General features: G+C 38.4%; 3 protein-coding genes and 1 non-coding gene across 6 annotated transcripts in view; 3 read left to right on the forward strand and 1 right to left on the reverse strand.

Annotated features, from left to right (window-relative positions):
- The first annotated feature begins 290 nt into the window (after positions 1–290).
- Positions 291–4,204, forward strand: LOC123872756. Its single transcript, XM_045917274.1, has 5 exons — positions 291–524; positions 691–846; positions 1,713–1,808; positions 2,523–2,662; positions 3,980–4,204. The coding sequence occupies exons 1-5, from the start codon at positions 456–458 to the stop codon at positions 4,176–4,178; spliced, it is 660 nt and encodes a 219-aa protein (XP_045773230.1). The 5' UTR covers positions 291–455; the 3' UTR covers positions 4,179–4,204.
- A 1,311-nt stretch (positions 4,205–5,515) lies between these two features.
- Positions 5,516–5,679, forward strand: LOC123872886. The gene has a single exon (XR_006797564.1). It is a non-coding gene; the product is annotated as a U1 spliceosomal RNA (small nuclear RNA).
- Positions 5,680–6,765: 1,086 nt separating this feature from the next.
- LOC123872744 (probable ATP-dependent RNA helicase DDX56) lies at positions 6,766–14,397 on the reverse strand. Of its 2 annotated transcripts, XM_045917261.1 has the most exons (11): positions 14,169–14,397; positions 13,671–13,895; positions 12,390–12,652; positions 11,571–11,831; positions 10,920–11,115; positions 10,408–10,557; positions 9,654–9,751; positions 9,137–9,278; positions 8,312–8,539; positions 7,662–7,752; positions 6,766–6,869 (listed from the first exon to the last, which is right to left on the reverse strand). In XM_045917261.1, exons 1-10 carry the CDS (start codon positions 14,226–14,228, stop codon positions 7,672–7,674), a joined length of 1,704 nt encoding a protein of 567 aa, XP_045773217.1. In that variant the 5' UTR covers positions 14,229–14,397; the 3' UTR covers positions 6,766–6,869; positions 7,662–7,671. The 2 variants fall into 2 exon arrangements, with proteins under 2 accessions (XP_045773217.1, XP_045773216.1); XM_045917260.1 differs by lacking the exon at positions 6,766–6,869 and having other exon boundaries at positions 6,893–7,752.
- A 474-nt stretch (positions 14,398–14,871) lies between these two features.
- LOC123872735 (E3 ubiquitin-protein ligase Ubr3) overlaps positions 14,872–27,297 on the forward strand; it is a 60,759-nt gene continuing 48,333 nt past the window's right edge. For both annotated transcript variants that reach the window (XM_045917243.1, XM_045917245.1), the window contains exon 1: positions 14,872–15,420. In XM_045917243.1, coding sequence (XP_045773199.1) covers positions 15,195–15,420 — 226 coding nt within the window. In that variant the 5' untranslated portion in view covers positions 14,872–15,194. The remainder of the gene's footprint in view (positions 15,421–27,297) is intronic.

Here is a 27,297-nt window from a genome sequence, read left to right on the forward strand (position 1 = left end):
TTTTTTTTATTCATATCATCGATTTTTGACCATTGATCCATTTTTCGACCAGGGAAAAAAGTATTAGTAAAGGCCACAAATGCCACAGTCATGAATTTAAAAATTATATCGCTGGTAAAGAGACAATACTTAATAAATAATTTGACGGTTTATACCATGTTTATATACGGTAAGGTTTCTTTAATCTGTGCTTTTATTCGATAGATTTCATTTATCACACAGAGGTATAATTATACGTTCATGATTTATCATCTGAGAGATGAAGGATGGTTGTCATTTGATTTGTCATATAGACAGAGTCAAATAAAAATGTCAATTATTGACAAAAATAACCAAAATAACCATGTCCATTGTCCCAAAGAGCATTGCCCATGCTCACAATTTGAACTGTAGGGATTTTAAACACAAATAATCATGAGGAGATTTTGATTTGATATCCAACAATTCCAAAAAATATGGTTTCCATTCATAGTGTCATGTCATCTAACATATTATTAACGTACATAAAGACAGGGAGTATTGAGGTTGGTATACTTGCCTACTTTGTACTCGAAGATATACTTATTACCTAGTGTGACCTCTGGCATTAGTGCCTGCTTTTCACTTAAGCACAGCAGAAATGACGTGAAAAATTATCGTGATCCATTAAAAACAGTGATTGGTCGACTGCACAAAAATTGGTTGTTTCAGCTATTCGAGCATACAAAATGTGGGGACAGTAGCCTGTCAGCGATACCTACCATCATGTGGACGATCGGCTCAGCGGCGGTCGCACATTTGATGTTATCGGCGCTGTTCCGGAGATCTCTCTTCCGGCGGGTACCTCTGTGGGAAGTCACTTTACAGGTTATACTATATTCGTAACTAGATGATTCCCGCAGCTTCACCCGCGTGGATTGGTCAGATCCCCTGCAGCATCAGGATTGAGGAGTTGGATTCCAAGTTTTTATGGAACAATGTCACAGTTCCTCTATCGGTTTAAAAAAAATTACGCAAATCGGTTCAGAAATCTCGGAGATAATATCAGTGCATAGGTAGAAATCACAACTCCTCCATTTTTAAAGTCGGTTAAAAAGTAGCATAAGTTACTCCTTGGTTAATCCTCTACTTGTCTGTAAAAGTCCCGTCAAAATAGATTCAGTCATTCCAAAGATTAGCAAGTTCAAACAGACAGTCACTTCAATTTTATTTATTAGTAAGTATAGATCAACAACCTATCACCGGTTCACTACTAAGAACGGGTCTCCTCTCAGAATGAGGAGGGTTTGGGTATATCACACACACACAGTGTGCACATTGGCAGACTACACACACACCTTTTAAAATATTATGGAGAACTCTCTGCATGGAAAAGAAACCCGCATCCTTTCCATACAGGTATTTTCCTTCACCGTTAAAGCAAGTGATATTTTTTTTTTTTATAAAGAATATTAGCCATGCTAATCACGACTAATACTCCCCTTTCCCCTCCAATTAAGCGTAAAGCTTGTGCCAGGAGTGGGTACGACAATAGTGGAACGGGTGGGGTTTGAACCGCCGACCTTTCGGAATTCAGTCCGCTCCTCAACCGTTGAGCTATCGAGGCTTAGTTTAGGACGCCGAAGTTAGAGGTGCCAGGCGTGCCTGGGATAAAACTCCCTTCTCTTGATGACGATGACGAACTTGATGATGACTTGCTATACGAAAACCTTAGCTCAGACGTTCTTTTTCAGAATCTCCTGTTCCTGTGGATGGTAATGTACAGCGTCCAGTTTTGGGTTGTCATCGTGCACGTAGTCAAATTCCTCGTCAAATATTGTTATGAAACCGTAAGTTAAAACGAACCGTAATTTAAAAAAAAACACGACTGTCCTACCAAAAACAAACTACTACCTAGTTTGTTTTTGGTAGGACAGTCGTGTTTTTTTTACTAGACTAGTACTAGATATAAGTAAAAAATTTCACAAGTGTAAAAGGCGCCATACAGTAGGTAAGGATTTTAACAATGCCCCAAACGTCGAAATCTGTTCAGCCATTTAGAAGCTATGGCGGAATAAAGGAACCCTGAAAACATTCACTCTATATATTGTAAAAGATAATCCCCCCGTCCCCTCAGAAAAGATTTTCAGAAAACCAACCCAACCGAAGCCAGGGCGGGTCAATTTTTTTATTGTTTGACTAGCCGATGTCCGCGACTTCGCCCGCGTCGATTTAGGTTTTTCGAAATCCCGTGGGGACTCTTTGATTTTCCGGGATAAAAAGTAGCCTATGTGCCATGTGTCCAGGATATTATCTATCTCCATTCCGAATTTCAGCCAAATCAGTAGTTTTTGCGTAAAGGAGTAACAAACATACACACAAACTTTCACCTTTATAATATTAGTGTGATAGGCTTGCGCCTGACGACAATCATGCTTTAATAAAAGCAATTATGAGGTCTAAGTTGCAGCGCGCTTGCCTAGAAGATTTCTTTTCACTCTTACTTTACAGGTATTTAGGTATTATGAAGTTAACTATAATAATAAAAAAATACTTTGGTACAGGACAATTCAATGCCAACAATGGATGATATAGAGAATGAGAAGTACATACAGCAATGGATCATCTGGATATGCGCAGCGCTGCCGCTGGCTCTGTACATACACATGCGGCCAAAGCCAGTACCGCCACCACTCATGATATGGTAAAATATCCTCAAAATCAAAAGGCTTTTAGCCTGGTCTGCCTACTAGGTAGGTCAAAATCTTCGATGTACTTTAATTATTTCATGTACTTAGGGCCAGCAAGAAACTCAGCAGTTGCTCTTGAAATCATAAGTTAAAAAAAAAGAATAGCCATGCTAATCTCCCCTTTCTCCTCCAATTAAGCGTAAAGCTTGTGCCAGGACGACAATAATGCAACGGGTGGGGTTTGAACCGCCGACCTTTCGGAATTCAGTCCGCTCCTCAACCGTTGAGCTATCGAGGCTCTAAATAGGTACAATATGTACCTGCCTTACAAGATAACACTATCACGTGGGCAACTGAAAGCTCAGCCGGTTGCTTCCACGTAACTTTGCCACTAAGGAATTCATTATCATCATCACCTCATCCTTCATCATTGTTCGGCTCGCTTTTGAGCACGGTTCCTTGTCACACACCTTTGAGAACATCATGGAGAACTCTCAGGCATGCAGGTTCCCTCACGATGTTTTCCTTTACAGTGCATCGTCTCCTACCGCACGAGCTCGTACCTACGCACCTACGCACTCTTATAACTTTCAATGTCATTTTTATATATTACTAGCCGATGCCCGCGACTTCGCCCGCGTGGATTTAGGTTTTTCGAAATCCCGTGGGAACTCTTTGATTTTCCGGGATAAAAAGTAGCCTATGTGCTAGTCCAGGATATTATCTATCTTCATTCCAAATTTCAGCCAAATCCGTCCAGTAGTTTTTGCGTGAAGGAGTAACAAACATACACACACACACACACACACATACAAACTTTCGCCTTTATAATATTATAGTGTGACTAGAGGATGCCCGCGACTTCGTCCGCGTGGATTTAGATTTTCAAAGATCCCGTGGGAACTGTTTGATTTTCCAGGATAAAAAGTTGTCTATGTCAATTACAGGGACGTAAGCTACCTCGGTACCAAATATCATACAAATCCATCAAGCGGATGAGTATTAAGGAATCCCGCGGGAACTGTTTGTTTTTCCGGGATAAAAAGTAGCCTATGTCCTTCCCCAGAATGTATCCTAAGTCCGTACAAAATTTCATTAAAATCGGTTCAGCGGTTAAGCCGTCAAAGCGTAGCAGACAGACAGACAGACAGACACACTTTCGCATTTATAATATTAGTATGGATATTTTATACAACTATTATATATTTCATATTTTTTTTTACACTTGGCTGCAACTAGACCTCTGCTGGCAAGTGATGATGCAGCCTTGTTAGAGCGCGCTTGCCTAGATGCCTATTCACTTGACTTGAAGGATCTTATCTCTTATCCAGGATAACCACACACCCCTGGCAGCGCCGCGAGATGGGCGCCTACGGCTACTACCTCACCCGGCCGCCGTCCTTGCACGTGCCTGCAGACTCCGCGCAAGAGCGAGCCCTGGCGCTCCGGAAAGCCTACAGCGATTCCACCACGCCGCTCGACAGAGAATCACTCAACTTGAAGAAGAGGAGAAATTCCAAATCTGTATAAATTCCAAAATAAAAGATTTTGTAACTAACGACATAATTTTGTTTTATTACAAGACTATCCAAAATGTGTCTAGACTACCACAAACGGTTGTTTAATTTAAAAATTATTAAGCCACTATTTCATTAAAAATTCAACCTTAATGGTTTGCGATAGAGAAAGCTTATAAAAACTTGTGGCCGTATATCTTTTAGTATCGAACGACCGCTTGTGGCCGTCTAGACAATTTTCATAGTTATAGATTTTTACGTTACCTACAATTACATAAAAATTGTGTTTTATATTGAGTAGGTTATATTAATTAGATGGAAAATGGTTACAATAATCTAAGTACATAGATCAACTAGCAGACCCACCTCTTAACCACGGTAATATAATATTACCGTGTCTTAACTTTATGAAATCCATTGTGTTGTGTTCTTCATTATAGAGAACCTACATGCAACATATTATTCAGTTTGCACACTGTACGTTGACATTTTAGTCAGTCAGTCTCAGCTTTTGTGTAGGTATACATGTAGGTACCTACAGATTTGGAATCCTAGAATTCTCAAGTTTATGGCAACTAGCTAATCTGTTATATATTTTATCCTGAAGCAAAAAGATCTTTCTTTTCTAAAGAAAAATCTTTTTCAATTAATTTTTAAATTTCAAGTATTATAAATCGGTACCTATACGTATATCGACCTTTAGAAAGGGATTTCAGCTTTCTAGAGCGTTGTCTCTGTCACTCATACTTACGTGACGTTTTGTCGGTCGGTAGAGACAACGCTCTACGAAAGCGCTATCTCTTTCAAAGGTCGATGTACAATATTTTTTATTTCCTGCTAGGTATGCTAGATACCTACTGTTATGTAGCTATAGGTATTTATTTAAGTAGTACAGTACATATTTATTCCTTTTCTCAATAAATACTTACTAATTTATTTTAGGATGTTGAAGTGATATCTGCCATAAAACTACGACTATAATTACAATCTCTCACTGAAAAAATATCGGTAGGTACCTACTAATAATAATACTTAATAGAGCTTTTTGTTCCTAAAGTACCTATGACAAGCATGAAAAAATAATTTGGGTTTTATTAATGTAATCCTAAAAAATAAATTAGTTAATTGTTAAAATAACAGCGATTTAGTCCACAGAGTCCACACAAATTTTTTTTTCAACTGAATTTACTCTATTTTTGTTCAAACATGAAACCTACATGAAACAAACCTTCAAAACGTCATCAGATTAATTCATAAAAATGTTAACAGATGTCACCGGTCATTTAAGTGCATCGCGCTGCGGAGGACGAGCCTCGAGGGTATATAAGACGGCGCGCGCTGGGGGCAGGCATACTAACCTTGCGTAGGGTGTACCGTGATCACGAAGGCGGTTGCCCCGGGCCGGCGCCGGCCATTGCACTGCGGCCGGATGTCGCTAGCCTGTGACTATCTCTCATAGAGATGTGTCGTACGTGTAATTTTTGGTAGTTGGACTTGCGTACTGCGCAGTCCACCATCTAAACTCACACATCAACCTATCACCTGCTCATTCTATATTACGGGTTCGTATCAGAATGAGTAGAGTTTGGTCAAATATATTATTATAGTTATTACTGTTTTAGAACAGGCATGCAAGTTCCCTATTGAAGTTCGTTCCTTCACCGTAAAAAAATATATATCTTGCTTTAAAATACACGCATGGCAAGATTTCTTCGTAATTATTTGATCTTCGCGTATGTCATATGACGATGCGTCTTCCCGTCGCTTATCGGTTACAACCAGGTTGAAAACAGGTTGCGAAGATGAAATTGAGAGGGCAGGACGCATAGTTCGGAAAAACCTGTGAACTGTGAGTCAGACCCGCGCACCGAGCGAGGGTTCCGTACTCGGGTATTTTTTCCGACATTTTGCACGCTAAATCAATGAAGAAAAATCTGTTTTAAAATGTACAGGTAAAGCCCTTTCATATGATACCCCACTTAGTATCTTACTTAGAAAATTGAAAAGAAGTACTAAATATTTGTTTATGAACACATTTTAATTTTTTTTGGTGATACAACCACAAATTCACGGTTTTCGGATTTTTTCCTTTACTTGTGCTATAAGACCTACCTACCTGCCACATTTCATGATTCTAGGACCTTGGAGAAATACCCTATAGGTTTTCTTGATAGACAAGACAGACTAACAGATTGACAGACAGACAGACAACAAAGTGATCCTATAAGGGTTCCGTTTTTCCTTTGAGGTACGGAACCCTAACAAGCATGTAGTCCAGTCTGAAGTTGCGACATGGCAGTTTGCTCAGATTATAGACAGGATAGAAGTACACAAGCCCGGCTAAGATCTGTTCTTGTAGAAAGCAACCATACGCCTCGTGTTCAGACTGGACTACATATTATTTGGCACGCACTTTACATTGCACAACTTATTTAAAAGACGCGACGTTGCGCTTTGGCTGAGCCAATATGCCTTGCGCCTTATTTTATGGTGCATCCACACAAGTGTGATGATGCATACACACAAGCTGCCGAGTCGTGTGGATGCACCATAACATAATCATTTAACTTATGGCAAATTAAAAAAAATAAACAAACATAAATGTAACATAATATAACAATGTATTTCTCCATTCGTACTAACCAAGTACTAACCAACACTTTAACTAACCAAGTCATACACCCACCCCGAGCTGCAACGCGCTCTGTGTAAAGAAAAAACACAACGTAAGACACACTTTATTCACTTTACAACATTTGTATTAAAAAATACATTTTTTATGTATAAAAAAACTCAGATCAAAGGAAAAAGATAGACGATGGATGTGGCGCTAGAATGTGAAGCCTACTAGAGGAAGCCGATTTAAGTACACACTAAGTGTATCATCGTACAAGATATAACACTTTTATGTGCTACACTGCAAGTTATCAGACCGAAAGTAAGTTGGTTTGTCTTTCAATCACGCTGCAACAGAGCTACACGAAGCAGACGAAGTCGCGGGCAACTGCTTGTTTCTTATAAAGGTATTAGCTGATGCATGTATTTAGGTTTTTAAAAATACTGAGGACACTTGATCTTCCAGGATAAAAAGTAGCCAATGTCATTCTCTTAAATGATATTCATGCAAAAAAAAGTCACGTCGTTGCTCCGTTGCGTCGTGATTGAAGAACAAACTAAAAACAAACACACTTTCGCATATTTTATAATCACTACCCAATACCCATGGAGCGATTCAACAATTCATTTTACGCCATAATTACAAAAGTATACAAGAGAATATAAATTCTCTTGTATTATGTCTCTCATGTTTTGTTACAACAAATTCTCACATTAATTAATTTATTAACACACTTGTTCCATCCATCTTTTTCCTTTAATCCGCGGTAAAAAAACAGCATTCAGTATAAAAATTCAACATTTTAAATTATATTTATGTGATTTCAAGTATTTTTGAACATGTCATGAAAGTTAAAGTAATATCACTCGCGATACTAACAAAGTTCGTGCTAAGTGTCCCCGGACGAAGGTGCCGGTGTAGTTTTCATTTTCTTGACTTTGAAACTCTTGAGGGGATCGCTTTGCCGTGCCTGGGAACAAAGTACGAATGTTATAACGGGAAATAATAGACCGGTCAAGTGCGAGTCGAACTCGCACACGAAGGGTTCCGTACCATCGTACAAGAAAATAACTTTTTTTTGTGATGTAAGCTCAAATTAACGCTTTTCGGATTTTATCCTTTACTTGTGCTATAAAACCTACCTACCTACCCAATTTCACGATTCTAGGTCGATGGGAAGTACCCTATAGGTTTCTTGTTAGATAGACATTTTTTCCTTTACTTGGGCTATAAAACCTACTTACCTGCCAAATTACACGATTCTAGGGCAACGGGAATTAACCTATACATTTCTTAACAGACAGGAGGACAGAAAAGTGATCTTAAAAGGTTTCCTTTTTCCATTCGAGGTATGGAACCCTAAAGAAAATGTTGAAAACAATAGCGTGATCTAACTCCATGCAGCGCCATCTAGTGTTAGACGAAAATTCTAGCGCGGAAAGTTCTAGCGCGGGAAAATCGATGCAGCGTCATCTAGTTTCAAAAGTGGAAGTTACTAGACACAAACAAGATTAAAAAAGTACGAATACCTGATATTTATGCCTCTTAGCGCTGCCAAAGTTGGTTTTGTGAGCCTGCTTCCTCTTCTTAGGCTGCGCGGGCGTCTCCACATCATCATCATCGCATTGCTCGCTGCGTAACGCGGCAGGCAATAAGTACTCCGGTACGTGAGCTAGCTGCGGTTGCACGCGGACAGTGTGAAGAGCCTTATCTCTCTTCAAAGCCGCTAAGTCTGTCGGGTTTTCTTCGAAATAACCCTGGAAAAAGTAGAGGTGTGAATGGGGGTTTTTTGAGGTTGGTTTTTGTGGTGGTGCTGTGTTATGTCAGGGAGAAGATTAGTCGTTCATCAGTTTTATGTACGTGTTTTTGTCATCATTCGAAAAAACTTATAGTAAAGTATTAATTCTAAGGGTTGCATGATATGATCAGAGTTCGAAGTTCTAGGCTGAGATCTATAAAGGGAACTTTGACTTTGCTCAGATTTAAGACACTGTTCAAAAGAGTCAGCGTTATACCGCTGACATAAATCTGTCTCGTTTTAACTGAATTTTTTTTTAAAGTACCCTCTACAGATCTGAGCCGAAAGGTATTTAGACACTGAGGAGTTTACGTTGACTTGTCCGCATGGATTTAAGTTTTTAAAAATCGTTCGAACTCTTAGATTTTCCGTGACAACAAGTAGCCTACGCCACTTTTCAGATCCTTAACTATAGTTAAAGATCTGAAAAGTGACATGGATAGATCCATGTAAAAAATCACTTCGATCCGTTGCTCCGTTATAGCGGAACCCTCCCATCTCCTCCAATGCTAACCCATACTTCCTGGTACAAATAGGATTCAAATGGAAATCATACCTGTAACTTCCTACAGTTGAGAAGTTCCTGCTTGATCTCCTTTAGCCGCGCCTCCCGTACCGCCACGCGCGTCACCGCGCGCCACGCGTCCCGCGATCTGTAGCGGAACCCTTCCACCTCCTCCAACGCGAACTCGTATTTCCTGGTACAAGGAAAACCATTTTTACGATTCCGTAGTGAAACGAGGAACCCTATGGCTCAGTCTCTACCTAAACAGAGCGGAGGGATGTGTACAGGCAACCAATCAGATTTTAAAAGGATAACGTGATAATTTTTCTAATAAATCATCTAAGAATCTGATTGGTCGACTGAATACATCTCTCCTCTAAGCATAGGCTTATGTGGAGACCGGGCTTATTGTTTCGTCCAGTCTGTCTGTCGATGTGACACAAACATTTTAAGTTCATTTTATAAAAATGAATACTTAGTTCATGGAAACGATTTTATAATCATTATGAAATTCCTTAAACAGTTTTTTCTTTCTAAGAAAGTCTTAACAATAAATTAGTTGACTCACTGTAGAACTTTTTGCCCCTTGAATCCTTTGGATAAATGCTCTTCCACAGCTTCCATTAGAGGCTTCTCTCGTATAGACACGAATGATAGTACGGAACCCTTAAAAACAATTAGTACTGTCATTAGAACATTTTTTTTTTTCACAAATATGAGTACCTACCTACATGATGCCACAGATTTCTTCCGCGTGGATTTGGGTTTTTCATAATCTTGTAGAAACACTTTGATTTTCGGGATAAAAAGTAGTTTGTATGACTCTTCACCAACCAACCATGAACTGCAATCATGACGTAATTTTTTGCATGGATGTAGTTAAAGACCTGGAGATTTTTAAAACCAAATCCACACGGACATCAACGATGTAGTAAATTTTATACATATGTACTGCGGACAAAGTCATGGGCAAAAGCTAGTAGGTAAGAAAAAGTACCTACGCACGTAGGAAGTGACGTCGAGGGGGAAGTCAAAGTTGATCATGTTGGACACATGCTAGAAGTCAATGTTTCTGGACACACCAGACTGTTTGTCTTTCTTGCGTTTTGACTTTGGGCAAAAGCTAATGAATAAGAAAGAGTACCTTATTTTTCCCTATGGCGGTTCGTCCCGCTCTATGCACATAGGAAGTGACGTCGAGGGGGAAGTCGAAGTTGATGATGTTGGAAACATGCTAGAAGTCAATGTTTCTTCACACGCCAGACTCTTTGTCTTTCTTGCGTTTTGACTTTGGGCAAAAGCTAGTGGGTAAGAAAGAGTACCTGATTGTTGCCCCTGGCGGTTCGTCCCGCTCTATGCACGTAGGAAGTGACGTCGAGAGGGAAGTCGAAGTTGATGACGTTGGAAACATGCTGGAAATCTATACCTCTTGATACGCCAGACTCTTTGTCTTTCTTGCGTTTTGACTTTTGCTGCAAGAGAATATTTCATTTCAATTCCTCTATCATCACTATTATTTTTTTTAACTTTTTTTTCAAAAATCAATCATTTCTCCTGTCGAATCCTGTCGGCTCACTGAGTGTGGCGATTGACATTTGTGATTCACAAAGAGTTCTGTACCATCGCACAAAATATAACAGTATGTACTTTTTAAGTTTCTTAATTTGCATGGTGGCCATTTTGAAATTCGCTTTCGTTTTTTTTTAATATTTTTTATAGCGGCCATAGAAATACACACTCTGTAAAAATTTCAACTCTAACTTTTTATGAGATACAGCCCGCTGACAGACAGATGGACAGACAGCGGAGGGTAAGTAAAAGCAAAGATGCTTACTCTTTTCTTGTTTCCTATCTCTTCCCCGGCCAACATTCCACCGTCCGGTTTCTCCAACGCCTTTTCATCTGAAGCCACTATGATCTGGTAGCGCCCTCTGTTGAACTGGTCAACAGATAAACACCTGACTGCCGCCGGTAGCTCAGAGTTTAGTACGCACGAGCCTATTTTGAACTGTTCTAGATAGAGTTTTAACCTAAAAATAAAACAATAATAATGATTACTTGTCCATGAGGATTTAGGTTTCAAAATTTCATGAGTTTTTTTCATTTTCCGGGATAAAAAGTAGCCTATACTACTCTCTAGGTATTTAACTTTATTCATACTTACGTGGATCTGTTGTTCCGTTGTGCCATGATTGAAGGACTAACCAACCAACAAACCAAAGTGTGTTTGTTTGTTGTTTATAATATTGGTAAGTGTGGTTTTACAGTCACGCTTTCGACAGCGCGGTTGGTAAGCGTCTCGGGCCACGAGCTTTGCGTCTCTTGGATCGTTAGTCGCGCGGATGGCCCGCGCTGACGGCAATTCGGCCACCGCGCTTACCACCCGCGCGGATGGTAAGCGTCACTGTAAAACCTACTATACACCAAGGATCATAAAAAAGAAAATAAAATTAGAGAGTTCATAATGGAGTTAAGTAACACATACTTGTAGCACCTATCAACTGTCCTCACAAAAATAATGCTTTTCCCTCTAATAAGGTTCAGCTTAAGCAGTGCATACAATATGGCCGCCTTGTCATCCTCCTCAGCAAACAGATGGTAATGCTGCAACTGTGACGTGGGAGCCAACTCTGGCTCCTCTAGTTTGAGGGTCACAGGGTTTCTGAGGACTATCTTCTTTAGGCTTATTACGTCATCTGATAGAGTTGCTGAGGCCAGCACTGCTTGGTATATTTTCGGTAGATAGCTGAAAAATAATCTTATTAAAGGCTGATATTTGAATCACCAAATAAATTTTACATTTTGGTAGATTTACAATACAAAAGCAGCAATTAAAATATCGGCCTTTAATTAAAAAAAATAGTTTCATTAATAATTTAATAAAGCTTACTCTTCCTGCTCTTTTATAAAATAAAGAAATAAAAATAAAGAAAATAAAAAGTCTTCTATCTTATAACGCATTCAAATTCCTCTACCTGCAGTAAGAAAAAAGAAAATCCATTTTAAATCAGTACAGTCATTTTGAAGATAAACAGGCAAGGGAGGACAAACATGCAAAAGTATGAAAATGGGTTTTTGATTCAGTTTTGATTTTGTAAAAATTACCATAATATATTGAGTTTAAGGTACCTAATCATTATTTAGAAAATTGAACTTTTACTGTGAGATATAACATTAAAATCTGTTTTTTTACTTCTGTTAATTAAATTATATATTTACACTATTTCTTGTAATGTATCCTCCCGATCAGACTTTTCTAAGCACTTTAATTAAGCCTATATTGAAGAATAAATGTACAAAATACCTGAGAAGTTCTTTAATTTCATCCTCATATCCAAAAGAAAACACTAAATCAGCTTCATCAATGACCAATAATGCCAACTCATCCTTCAACCTCATGTTATTGGCCTTTAAGTGTGCCAACGCCCTGGACGGAGTTGCCACTACTATGTCAGGTTTGTCAGCCAGTAAGGATTTTTGAATGTGGGTGTCTCCGCTCGAAGATATGTCTATACAACGCACCTCTCTGGCACATTTGAGTGTTAGGTCACTTATTACTGAGGTAATCTACAACATTTTTCAGGTGTTAAAACACAATTTTTAAGTAATGTCACAGACTAAGGATAGTGTGTTATTACTTATTGCCTACAGAGGTTCAATAAAGTGTTCTAGACAGAGCAATTGTGCAGTAAGGGAGCCCGAGATGGCCCCAGTAATTCTGGGACCTATATTGAAGTCTTTGTGGTTGTGATTTACCACAAGATCAAATGTGTCAGACCAAGTACTATGTCCCTTTTTTTTTTTTTTCTTTAAATCTGGCTTTACTCTGATTAGCCAATGTCAAGTTTGTGATATTTTCAAGTTATTGAATTTATACAAGTATGGACTCCGTCTGCGCTGGCGCCCGCCGACATACGCGCAGCGCCCCTTTAGAGCGCTTCCCTGTCAGTTCCACCACCAAAAACACCAACTAACACAAAAACCAGCCACTCTTAACAAAAAAAAACACTCCAAACAAGCACAGCACGCGCGCCAGCAAACGCCATCACAGACGAAGTCCCACTATGTCTCTTATACTGTGGTAATATTAAGATTTAAACTGTGTTTGGGTACAGTATTTATGCTATGATTTTGACTATGTTTGATCTGTTTTTACTAAGCTGACTTAAAGAGTAAACACTGCAAATAAATCTTCTCTGAGAAATGTTGCAACACCCTAAAACTTCTAGTTTGATTTTCACTAGTATTAGTTTCATTGTTAGTTAGCTGTAAGATGTTCTATGTGAGATACTTAGCACAGAAGCTTGAATTTCCTTCAAGTGGGTTAAGAAAAAATAGCTTTAGAAAATTTTTCTTGAATGGTCAAATCTTTAGACACATTTCTGTTAACTTTTTTATCACAACTCTTGGCGATATATTATAAGGTTAAACTACTGTTCACATGAAATTTGAGTTGTCCATGTGGACAAAGTCGCAGGCATAAACTAGGTTTTTCAAATAAGCCGCATTATGATTTACATACTATTAGGCACAATTGCAGTTATGCACAATCATATATTATGTAATATCTAGTTAAAAAACATACCTGTCCACATAACTCTTTACTTGGAGACAGTATAAGGGCCTTAATGCACTGGTGTGTACTTGTGTTCTTAAGATTCAATATTTTCTGTATAACTGGAATGGCAAAGGCTGCAGTTTTGCCTGAGCCTGTTCTGGCACGCATGAGCACATCTTTACCCTCAAGTAATAGAGGGATTGCTGTCTCTTGAATGAGGGTTGGATGTGGCCATCCTAACTGGGATATAGCCTAAAAAAATTGAAGAATTGAGAATTTCTCTTATAAAATATTTTTCATGCCAATTTTTCTAATATGGTGATTAGTGATATATATGGTAGTTGAGTGGCCAAATATTGAGCTCCAATTTAGCGACGTTTGCTACACTGGTACACTGGTAAAGCATGGTTTTTTTAATAGTCTCATTTCATTCACATAAACCATAAATGTATCATAGAACTACTGTAATTTAAATTGAATTTCTTAAGAGGATTAAGCTTAAATAAATAAATATCTCGACATAACCTTTAGAATTCTATCATCCAGCTCCATTTCATGGAACATAACCTTTTTCTCGTCTGCCATTATTCCTTTATTTTTTAATTTCCTATTAAAAATGGTGTATCTATAAGAACTTGTATGACTTTTATCACATTTTGTTTAGAAGTAAATGATTTTCAGAGATAAAAAGTAATTAAAATCTCTTAAAATCGATTAAAAATATTTGCACCTCAATGCTGGTGTAAACCATAAACCCCAGCCATAGAGTTATAGATATAGTCATAGACATTTGATAGATAATAGGATAATAAATAGTATAGAGTAGAAATATTGTAAAAACTATACCTACCCAACAACAACCAACAACACAGCACTACACACATTCACCGATTCTGCGTCTGACTCAAGTTGGATTAGAGTTGGATCTGATATGATTCAATAAAATTATAGAAATAATAATTTTCGATGTTCTATAATCAGTTTTAACTAAGCATGTTTTAAACTGCCCGCTGTGCTGAGATACAATACAACTGCTTGCAGCCTATGAAAAATAAAAGTATTCCATTGAAATGATGTCTTTCTCTGGAACTTTTCACTTTGGTGATAAGTTACTGAATGCAATTGCAAAACAGAGGTGAGCAATATTTTTTTAAGATTTTGATTTTTTAATCTGTCATTCGTAATTCTTGATCTGTGAACCAATGTTTTCACTTTTCACTTTTTTTCACATATGGCAACCCCGAACGAATGGCTGAGTTGTTTCTGCATTGCTCTATTTTTATTTTTAACTACGAATTAATAATTTAAACGTAATTTGTTAAAAAATCTCAAAGTATTATTTCACGCGTTGTATTCAGCACTTCCTGGATTGTTCCACGATGGTACGTTAAACACGCAACCACGATGTCCGACCGCGGATGCGTTACGGACCGCAGTTCATTGCCTTATGTAAAACTGGTAATGGTGTTTCTTCCGTGAGTGACCGAAATATACAGTGACTTATGTGTATAGTTTGTTGGTTGGTGTGAATAGTGATATAAGTCTGAAAAAATGTCTAATACAACGGCTCAAGTGCCTCAAGTGTTGATGAAGAAGGGGAAAAGGGGTGCTGCGGCATATATCCATGCGGATTGCGTGAGCGGGTATCCGCAGTACCTAGGTCCCCTGCTGGACGTCCTGCTGAACCCTGGGAAGGCTATCGACGAGTGGGAGACCATAGACTGGTGTCGCTGGCTCCTAGCCGGCGGGCGCACACCTGACGAGTTCGCCGCAATTGGTATGTAAACCGTTGCTCATAATAACTGTACTATCCATTGTATGTCATAGTCCTTTCTAGGTTATGTGTAGATGATTGTGATGGGGCAACTTTACTTCTCAAATGTACTAATTAGTCAGCATTACTGCACACACTGCACAAATTCTTACACATGACTTTTTTAGTATTTATGTACCTATTGACTCATACCATTTTCTTATAGAGCATATTATTATTTACAAACTTGATAAACTTTGCCAAAAAGCCTAGAATCACATTATGTTACTCACATAGGTAACATTTATAACTAAAATTTACTATTTCTCTCAGTATACATAATCAAACAATATTTTGTTGACAGAATCCAGTCATATAAGAAAGTTTAGCACATAATTGACTTTAATTGTACTTCATTTCATCATGCTTGATGGAAAGCAATGCTGAGGTCTAGGTTAGACTCTGTGTGTCTAGAACATGCCTGTAATAATGTTTGCTATCATAGTATCCGGTAGAAGAATAAACATAGATCCTGGATTCAAACAATGATGGTAGTCTGTTGACTCTTTATTTTGTTATTTTATGTGGACTATCCATTAAGCTTAGAGCTAGCTTCGAACAAAAGGTGAATGACAATGTATCATTCCTTTTCTTTCATCTTAATATGTTCAAAGTTTTCATAAAACAAATTTATTGAAAAATCCTATTGCAATGTAAGTTATAGTTCAAATGACTATGCAACATTGTCTATGTGGACTACGCAACTGAATTGTCAAAAATCCTTTCTTACTGAATGTTTACATCGTAATATCTATCTAATAGAAACTCACTCAACTAAATTTGTTGTAAACACAGTATTCAATGCTATTCTTTTTCACATAGAGTACTATTAAAAGTATAGCACTAGAAAAGACAGGCTGTCAATTAGTTTAGCTTAGAGATTATGTGTGAAGAAAAAAAAGTGTGAGGTTAAGGAAGAAAGGGAGGACTTTGCCCAGCATTGGGACAGAATTGGGCTTGGCAAATAGGGATCATGCATAACATTTATAAGCCATTTAGTTGTCAATTCTGTTGTGTACAACAGAATTAAAAAATGTCTCTCAGTGTAGTACTTAATGTACCTGCTATGAAATTAATGTAACTTTTATGAAATGTCAAAACAGTTATTATAGGCGATTATAATATAAGTCATTTAAAAAAACTTTGATCTAACATTTTTGAAAGCAAGTGCACCCCTATGCAGCCATTTTCATTATGGCAATGTCACAACAGATGTAAGCCACAACCTTGTCAACATTGAATCATGTGCAACCTTAAGAGGCAAGTACAACCTGAGAATGCATTGAGATTGTGTTATTATTGTGAAGATAAGGCAATAGAGTGCAGTGTATTTTATGTTAATGCTTTTATCTGAGTGACATGTGTTTACAGACATGTCTGAGATCTGAGTTATTGGGAGAAATCATCATCATCATTAAAAAATTGCTGGCTCCCTACTAAGCATGAATCTTCCCTCAGAATGAGAAGTTTTGGCCACAGTCTACCACGCTGGCCAAATTCGGATTGATCAACTTCACATACCTTTGAGAACGTTATGGGGGACTCTCAGGCATGCAGAATTTCCTCATGATGTTTTCCTTCACAGTTAAATAAAGTGATATTCAAGTTAGTTCTGAGGTGCGAGTGGAGGCGATCAAAGCGATACAGGGTATACATGAACCTGCATAGCCCCTAAGAAGAAAGAAAAGGTGCGTGCCCGGGATCGAACCCCAGAACCTCCTGACTAAAAGGCTGCCATCTTAACCACTAAGCTAACACCACTTTAAAGATATTATGAATGTTTTTATTTTTTTTATTTTTGTTGGATGGAAGCTTTTTTTAAATATTACTGGAAATTGACTAAGCAGTCCAAAATTGAAAATCGTTAACCTTAGAAATGTTAGACAGTTCTTTTACACATGTATTTTAGAGGAGATGCCCAAAGTATCAGCGCAGACCAAGCAGATAACAGAAATGATTAACTAGTTTATGAAAGAAGGTGAAAGGATAAACTTTTTTTATGCTTTCATTTAGCCAACATTGGTAACTTTTATTTACTTACCTAGATGATGGCCTCATCTACATGGATTTATGTTTTAAAAATCCTAAGGGAACTATTGGATTTCCTAATAAAATATAATAGATAAAAGTAGCCTGTATTTAAATGTATATGGAATGCAAGCTATCTCTGAATCAAATGGTTTTGAACCTGAAATCTTGTGTATTTCCCTCTCCTTTGTTTTGTATATTACTTAAAAATCAGACAAGTGCAAGTCAGATTCGCATACAAAGGGTTTCCTGCCATCTTGTAAAGACACATTAAAAAAAATTCTCATGTCAGCCATTACGATTTTTTTTTTTTATTATATTTGTTGTTATAGCAGCAATAAAAATACACATTCTGCGAAAATTTCAACTATCTGCTCATTACGGTCCATGAGAGTCCACTGACAGACAAATGTATGGATTGATGGACGGACAGACAGCGATGACTTAGATACAAGGTCCTGTTGGCCCTTCTCACTCTGAGAAGAGACCCATGCTCAGTAGTGAACCGGCAATGGGTTGATCATGATGGCACCCCTCAGGTACAGAACCCTGGATCAACAAATTTTTTGTCAACAACTAATAATGATCTGTTAACTTTGTTAAGCATTCCATTGACCTCGCTCAGCATTCAGTAACGAGGTCAAGACAACCAACATCAGTAATGATCATTGCGGCGCTGCTACCGGGCTGTACGATCTCGTTTAGCTTCTAAACAATAGCTTACTATCCATACATCATCATCATCATCATCAGCATCAATGACAGACCTCCACTGCTGCACATAGGTCTCTTGTAGGTGAAGGGTGTGGGCTGTGAAAAAGAAAAGATTTAAAATAGATCAAACTTAATTTTAATTAAGTACCTATTCGGGAGCACACAGAAAAACGCAGCGAGTCTGTGGTCAGCCCCAGGCAGAGAGAACATAGACGTTTTTGACAGGAGTAAATATAATGCAACACCACAGATTAAACACCTACTCCGTAATGCTTCGTTTACACTTCCAACAGTAGGCACTTCCACACGCCACGGTCTCTATCCAGCGCCTCCTGGCGACACTAACTCGAACTCATACTAATCCATCCATTCACAGTAATACATCCCCTTGTAGTAATACTTCGTCTTTGCCCTCGCCTCATCCCGTTACGCGGGGTCGGCTTTCCGTATCATGCGGCACCATGCAGATCGCGTGTTGGCATCTTGGTCATTGAAGCCGTGGCGTTTCATGTCCCTTTGGACATTTGTCATCCAGGTAGTTCGCTGTCTTCCCCTACCCCTCTTTCATAAAGACGGAACTTTTACATGTAAGTATGTGTGTGTGTATGTTTGTTACTTCTTCAAGCTGAAAGCTTCTGGCTGAAAAGAATGGAGAAATATTATACTCTGTATCAACACATAGGCTACTTTTTATCCCGAAAAAATAAAGAGTTCCTACAAGACTTAAGAAACCCATATCCACGCAAACGAAGTCGCGGGCATGAACTAGTAATATTATAAATGCGAAAGTGTGGCCGTCTGTTTGTCTGCTAGCTTTTCTCGGCCTATTCGTTTAACCAATTTTGACGAAAGATACAGAGACAGTTTGCACCCTGGAGCAGGACATAGGCTATTTTTGATCCCGGGAAATCAAAGAGTTCGCACAGGATTTTTTTCTTATTCACATACAAGTTAGCCCTCGATTGCAATCTCACCTGGTGGTAAGTGATGATGCAGTCTAAGATCGAAGCGAGCTAACCTGGAAGGTGTATGACAGTTTTCATTAAACCCATATAGGTACCTACCTTTGGTACAGCGTTTTGAAAACTGAAATCCAAGTGTGGTCATAATCTATTTGGTATCAGAGATAGTTTGCATCCTGGAGATGGCATTGGGCTACTTTTTATCCCGGAATATCAATGAGTTCCCACAGGATGTTACTCATGTTTATTATGACTGATTTATAGAAACAGAAACATTATCCTCAAAACAGTAGCTACTACAATACTTAACAAAGCTGCTGCAAAAAGGCTAATGGAATATTATTTGGTCGCGCGTGCGTATTATAATTATAACCGGCTAATAATAGAGTGGGTGTGCGCGCTACTATTGTTTTTGCCACCTGTCTCGTACCGACCATGTCATCGTCCTTACCTTAGTTAGCTATGACGTCGAGTAACTTGCAGATGACCCAAATGACTCCTTAGATCCAGCAGCACGATTGCGGTACAATGACAGCTACAATGTCACGATCGCAATCACGTCTGATTGGTTGAGGCTCGCTCACTATTGGCTAAAATGCAGTGTTGCAACAAGAATAGCATAAAAGCCAATAACAACAATTGCGATTATAGATAGATAGATAGATAGAAGTATTTATTGCACACAAAAACACATGTAAAGGAACACAACACAGAAAGAAGAAAACATATAAAACAATTGTGTGCAAAGGCAGCCTTATTTTATTTAATAGGAAGCCAACGGTATACAAAGAAAAGTAATTATGACGACTTATATAAACTTAGGACTATCAATGTATACTCACTTACAGGCTAACTCAACATGCTTAATCTAAAACTTCTAAATAGTAAAACTTAACCTAAGACATTCTTTGCATAAAATCTATAATAATTAAATTAAAGCCAAAAGTACAACAATTTTTAAAACTAACAATAAAAACTACAAAAAAGACTATTGCTTAGAGCAATCTCTATCAGACAACCTTTATTATGATAGATGTAGGTTTTACGGAATCCAGTTACAGACCATCAGATCATGTTCAAATCCTCCATAAAGATCTTCATATCAAGGCTGGGCGCACATTTGTGCTCATTCAGTTACCCTTAATTCGCACGAGCGTTAAAAAAGCGTTGCATTAAAACCCGGCGTTGCGCCGAACATACAAAGTTAAAAAAGCGTTGACGTGTGAACAGATACTTGGAAATGCATTTGTTCTATTTGAAACGTTTTTCTAACGGACGTTAAAAAAGTTCTCGTGCGAATGAGGCCTTAGCCACATGACACATCATTCGTAAACTATTATACTTAACTAGCTTATGCCGGCGACTTCGTCCGCGTGGATTACACATATTTCAAACCCCTATTTGACCCCCTTAGTTGAACTTTCAAAAATCTTTTCTTAGCGGATGTCTACGTCATAATAGCTATCTGCGTGCCTTTCAGCCCGATCGCGATCGTTCCAGTAGTTTGAGCTGTGTATTGATAGATCATTCAGTCAGTCAGTGAGCTTTTCCTTTTATTAACCCCCGACGCAAAAAGAGGGGTGTTATAAGTTTGACTGTGTCTGTCTGTGGCATCGTAGCTCCTAAACTAAAGAACCGATTTTAATTTAATTTTTTTTTTGTTTGAAAGGTGGCTTGATCGAAAGGTTCAGCCCTTTGAAAGTTATCAGCTCTTTTCTAGTTATTGTAACCTTCACTTGTCGGGGGTGTTATAAATTTTTAATTTACACTTGTAGACTAAATAGACAGGTCGGCCCTGGCTTTATAAGAGTGCGCGCACATTGCAACCGAGAGATTTTTGATGTGTTACCGATAAAATAATCCACTTTGATAACTTAATAATAATATTCAATTCAGGAAGTGTACAACGCAAAATGCAGCCGACAGGTGTAACGTTGCAGTAGCACATTTCGATATCGAAAAAAGTGAAAAAACACGAATTCACTTGGACTAAATTATGACATTTAGTCCCTGTAACATACTCTTAAATAAGGCCTTAATGAGTTAATTTTTATATGTAGATATCAGGTTGCAACCTTTTTTGTGACCTACTCACTTTAGTTAGGCACTTAAGCAGTTAACAGGTGTAGTTAAATTTAACCCATATTTTATCATGATAAGTAGGTAATTGCCTAGTTATCTATATAACGACAGACGACTGGACAAAACCATAGCCTAAGTGTTACTTGCTGGCAATGTGATTGTGTACAATAGAGTTAGCCAAGTTGTTATGCCACTTGAGAATTCTGCCACTTGCAAATTCTGCATGACGTTTTTAGTATACAAAACTAGCAGAAGTTGATTTGCTACGAATTTTAACATAGTTAACACGAATACTGCAAATCACATCACACTTCACACTATCACACTAATAATATTATAAAGGCGAAAGTTTGTGTGTGTGTGTGCGTGTGTGTGTATGTTTGTTACTCCACGTAAAAACTATTGGACGGATTGGGCTGAAATTTAGAATGGAGATAGATTATACCCTGGATTAGCACATAGGATACTTTTTATCCCGTAAAATCAAGGAGTTCCCACGGAATTTTTAAACAACCTACATCCACGCGAATGAAAACGCGGGCATCAGCTAGTTCAATTATAAAAACCGGTCAAATGCGAGTCCGACTCGCACACGGAGGATTCCGTACCATCGTACCTACCTAACATTTTTATGTAGAACACTGCAACTTGCAAGTTAATCATGGACTGCGCCATCTATATTATGTGATTTAGTTAATTTATTTTTGTGATATAATTACAGATTCAGGGTTTTCGGATTTTTTCCTTTAATTGTGCTTTAATACCTATCTACCTGACAAACATGATTCTAGGCCAATGAGAAGTACCCTATAGGTTTTCTAGACAGACACGACAGACGGACAGATAGACAGACAACAAAGTAATCCTATGAGGGTTCCGTTTTCCCTTTGGAGGTACGGACTACGGAGCCGTAAAAAACTACCATACCCCTTCCAAGTTAGCCCGCTTCCATCTTAGACTGCATCATCACTTACCTCCAGATGAGATTGCAGTCAAAGGCTAACTTGTATCTGAATAAATAATAAAAAAACATACCTACATACAGGTAAAAAATATATAACCCTCCTTTTGGCCCTTAAAAACCGTCATATATGATAACCGGTCGTAGATACAGTGGAGTGGCAGACAGAAAATCGATTCCGGTTAGTGCTAAATGATCCGTCGCATACGACTCGCGATCGCTAACGACTTCTGCAGTAATCTGCTAGCTAGAAAGTAGACAAGGCAAAAAAATTAATCATACAAGTTAATCATAGTCTGTTTGAACTTTGATATACCTATCTCCTGTATTATTATAGCTCCTGCAGATTAAAAGGCCGACTGGAAACTGTAATATCGTAGGTACAAATCTTACCAGTTGGATTGTGCCTTGTTGGTCTAGCTTAGAAAGAACACGAACGAATTCTGTGTTTGTTGCGGGCTTCTTTCAGACCAGAGGCGTTTGGAACCCTCGTAGCTTTGTTTTAAGAGTATGCATGTTTTTGACGGCCTTCCTGGCGCAGTGGTGAGCGCTATGGTCTTTTTAGTGGGAGGTCCCGGGTTCGATTTCCGGCAGGGGTTTGGAATTTTATAATTTCAAAATTTCTAGTCTGGTCTTGTGGGAGGCTTCGGCTGTGGCTACTTACCACCCCACCGACAAAACCGTGCCGCCAAGCGATTAAGCGTTTCGGTACGATGCCGTGTAGACACCAAGGAGTTTAACGAAAACTACCATACCCCTTCCCGGTTAGCCCGCTTCCATCTTAGACTGCATCATCACTTACCACCAGGTGAGATTGCAACCAAGGGCTAACCTGTATCTAAATTTAAAAAAAAAACAATTTTATTATGATCATTGGTTAGGTTATTTGTCAATATCACAATTCAGAAACGTACAGCGTTACCCATCCTGAATACTTTTGACTTTGACTTTGGTGGAGTGGCGAGTGCCTAGCTTCAGCTGAAGTCCCGGATTCGAGTTCCAGCCAGCTGAGCCAGCCCATTCGATATTTTTGACGTGACAACGTCTTATAATTCGATAGAGCCGAGAGATTTTTTAATTCGAAAATGACGTCTGGTATCGATATCGATCTTCTCTTGACTCTATACATCACGCCACCGTTTGGCAAATACAGCGCAGGTCTCGTCGCATTTTGGTAACCCGTTCACGGTCTTCGTCTTTCTCACCCGTGTCACAGTTTGATTATCATACAGTTCAATCGTCCTATTAGACCATACTTACTCAACTAGAAGGGCTGGTTTACTTACACTGGTTTCCCTGTCTCACCTACCTATTCAATCATTAGGAACTAGATGATGACCGCGACTTCGTCCGCGTGGATTTAGATTTTTTATAATTCCGTGGGAACTACTTAATCTATAAAACGTTGCCTATGCCAATTTCCGGGATGCAAGCTACCTCTGTATTGAATTTCGTATAAATCAGTAAAACGGATGGAACTTTAAGAATCTCATGGGAATTCTTTGATTTTCCATAATAAAAGTAGCCTTTGTCCTTCCCCGGGATGTAAACTAATTCTGTACCAAATTTCATCGAAACTGTTAGACCGTGAAAAGCTAGCAGACAGACAGACACACTTTCTCATTTGTAATATTAGTGTGGATTATGGTCTCACTAGGAAAGGCATTTCGTACCAGTGGTAGATGCTCGTGACGATTCAAAAGTACTTTTAAAAGTCTAATTGAATAAAAGTATTTTGAATTTTGAAATTTTAAGTATTTTACTTTGTAAGACACGCGCAGCGAGTCTTACCACAGCATTCAAATCTGAACTGTGCGATAGCTAAGCGGCGGCAGTACATTGACTCGAGCGCTTTTCTTGCCGGGCGGTGTTCACGGGCCGCGCCGTGCGTTCACCCCGCCAACAGCTGATCGGTACACACGTGCCCGGCTCTCCCTCCACTCTCCTTTTTTACCCGACTACGGCAAAGCCAAAGGGAAGGGTTATGATTTTAGCAGTCTATGTATGTATATGTGTGTTTGTATTCAGGTTCTGTGTGTTCCACCGTAAATTACTGAGCCAATTTTGGGGTATCAATTGATTCGTTGTAAAGGTCCGGGTGACGAAGGCTATATTTTATACGAAAAAAAAACGGATGCTACATCAAAAAAAGTGGGGGTCTCCAATTTTTTTTTGGCTATTGTATTGAGTGGGATGTCAAATGAAAGAGGAGTAAATTTTGAGTTCATGATTAGAAATGTACTACAACCAACATGAAAATATAACATGCGACAGAAAAACAATTTTACTATAATATTTAGTGTTTATTAAAGCGATCGTAGTCGGTTTATTTAGTTTTCAACTTTTTTCGTGAGGAAAATCCATCATGGATAACACCGGCCACGGGGAGTACGGAGCCAACTAAACCACTTCCAGGAACTAGCGATCTTTTTGTTGCCAAGAGTAATTGAATTGCATCTTGATCATAATTGTGTTTAACTAGATACTATATGTACTCGGCGTGGGTTTGTTTGTTATTAGGTCCTCACTTGTGTATGAGAGTATTTAGTATTTACCTATTGAGGTGAGATTCCTGAAAGGCTTTATGATATTTATGCTGAGCTGGAACCTTTTTAGAGTTCAAAAGGAAAAACGAAACCCTTGCAGGATCACTTTGTTGTCTGTCTGTCCGTCTGTCTGTCTTCTTTTTAGGGTTCCGTAGCCAAATGGCAAAAAACGGAACCCTTATAGATTCGTCATGTCTGTCTGTCTGTCCGTCCGTGTCACAGCCACTTTTTTCCGAAACTATAACACCTATACTGTTGAAACTTAGTAAGTAGATGTATTCTGTGAACCGCATTAAGACTTTCACACAAAATTAGAAAAAAAAAACAATAAATTTTGGGGGTCCCCATACTTAGAACTGAAACTCAAAATATATTTTTTGCATCAAACCCATACGTGTGGGGTATCTATGAATAGGTCTTCAAAAATGACATTGAGGTTTCTAATATCATTTTTTTCTAAACTGAATAGTTTGCGCGAGAGACTCTTCCAAAGTGGTAAAATGTGTGTCCCCCCCCCCCCCCCTGTAACTTCTAAAATAAGAGAATGATAAAACTAAAAAAAATATGTTATGTACATTACCATGCAAACTTCCACCGAAAATTGGTTTGAACGAGATCTAGTCAGTAGTTTTTTTTTAATACGTCATATAAACTTAAAATATGTTTAAATTTTCAAAGTAAGATAACTATACCAAGTGGGGTATCATATGAAAGGGCTTTACTTGTATATTCTAAAACAGATTTTTATTTATTTTTATGCAAAATAGTTTTTGATTTATCGAGCAAAATGTAAAAAAAATACAAGAGTACGGAACCCTCGGTGCGCGAGTCCGACTCGCACTTGGCCGGTTTTTTGAAGTAGGTATGGATGTCAAAAGTCGAGCAAATCTGCAGGCATGTTAAGTTAGTTCTGCGTGGAACCTGTGATAACTTGCGAGATTGATGGCGCACCGAGATAGGAGTAATTGAAGTGGAGGAGTCATGTCGGTTGTATAAATCATCTTGATTGAGGCGCGAGGAGCTTAGCTTCTTTACTAGGTGGGAGTTATAAGAGCTTGTACAAGACCTATCGGGCTAGGAGGGTAAAAAACTGATTTCTTGATTAATAAAAAACCGGCCAAGTGCGAGTTCGACTCGCGCACCGAGGATTCCGTATTCGGGTATTTTGCATTATTATGCATAAAAATAAATAAAAATCTGTTTTAGAATATACGATACCCCACTTAGTTTGAAAATTGAAAATACTAATTTATTTGTTTTTTTGTGATGGTTGTCGGATTTTTTCCTTTACTAGTGCTATGATACCTACCTAGGTACTTGCCCTATTCCATGAATCTTGTTCAACGGCAAATACCCTATAAGTTTTCTTGACAGACAGACAATGAAGTGATCATATAAGGGCCCCGTTTTTCCTTTTGCGATACGGAACCCTAAAAATTGTTGTGCCTACTATGATAAATCTGTTTGTGACATCTATACAGACTCAGGACTGAAGGAAGCTATAATTACTATTTCCATTTCTATTACCGTAATTGCCCTTTAGTCTTTAAACCCTTTGGATGGCTCATTCAACGAATGCCCTAAACACCCTGGCACCCTGAGTCATTCCGAATACTTGTGTGCTGCATAATAGCTTTTTCTTAAATATTTACTCATGTAGGTTTAATAATATCATGACCAGATTATGCTTATTTTGGTAGCTTCGTAGAAACATGATTTTTGTTTGGAATGACCATCTTTTAGAATACATAGTGGTCCGTAAGATTCGTCCGACGTCAATGTTGTGGTCGATAGGCTCAGCAGTTAACATTGATCAGCAGTCAGTCGTGTTTTCTTTTTATAATTTTTAGGGTTCCGTACCTCAAAAGGAACTGATCACTTTATTGTCAGTCTCTCCGTCTATCGTGTCTGTCAAGAAAACCTATAGGATACTTCCTGGCAGGTAGGTAGGTCTTATAGCACAAGTAAAGGAAAATGCGAAAGCCGTTAATTTGTGGTTACATCACAAAAAAAAATAAAAGTGTTCACGAAAAATTAATTTACGTTTCATTTAAGTACATAAAAATATTAGGTACGTTACGTATATCCTGTATGGAATAGGTACGGAACCTTTGGTGTGCGAATCCGACTCGCACTTGGCCGGTTTTTTAATATCTATAGTTATATATGTTATAACTATTTATAGAAAAGAAAGACCTTTCACGTAAGTTGATATGGCTTTTACCCGTTTATTAAAAAAAACCAGCTTTCACTAAAATGGGATAGCGAAATGTCAATTGAATATCATCACGGCGTGACAGCCGGGGCAATAACCATCCACACCACCCACCCCCCGCGAACTCTTTGTGGACCCTAACCCGAAGGAGTAAGGATCAAAATTGCATTAAACATGTTATTATAAACGGCTATGTGCAAGAACGTTGCGGCCGCGCACGCGACCTGTAATTGCCAATACAGAGACCATAAATCATATAACTTCCGGACATTCCGGTTTCTCGAGCTATTTATTTGACACGAATGAATTCGTGACATTTTTTTAAATCAGCTG

This window comes from Maniola jurtina, chromosome 15 (genome assembly GCF_905333055.1).
Source record: "Maniola jurtina chromosome 15, ilManJurt1.1, whole genome shotgun sequence".
Lineage (NCBI taxonomy): Eukaryota > Metazoa > Arthropoda > Insecta > Lepidoptera > Nymphalidae > Maniola > Maniola jurtina.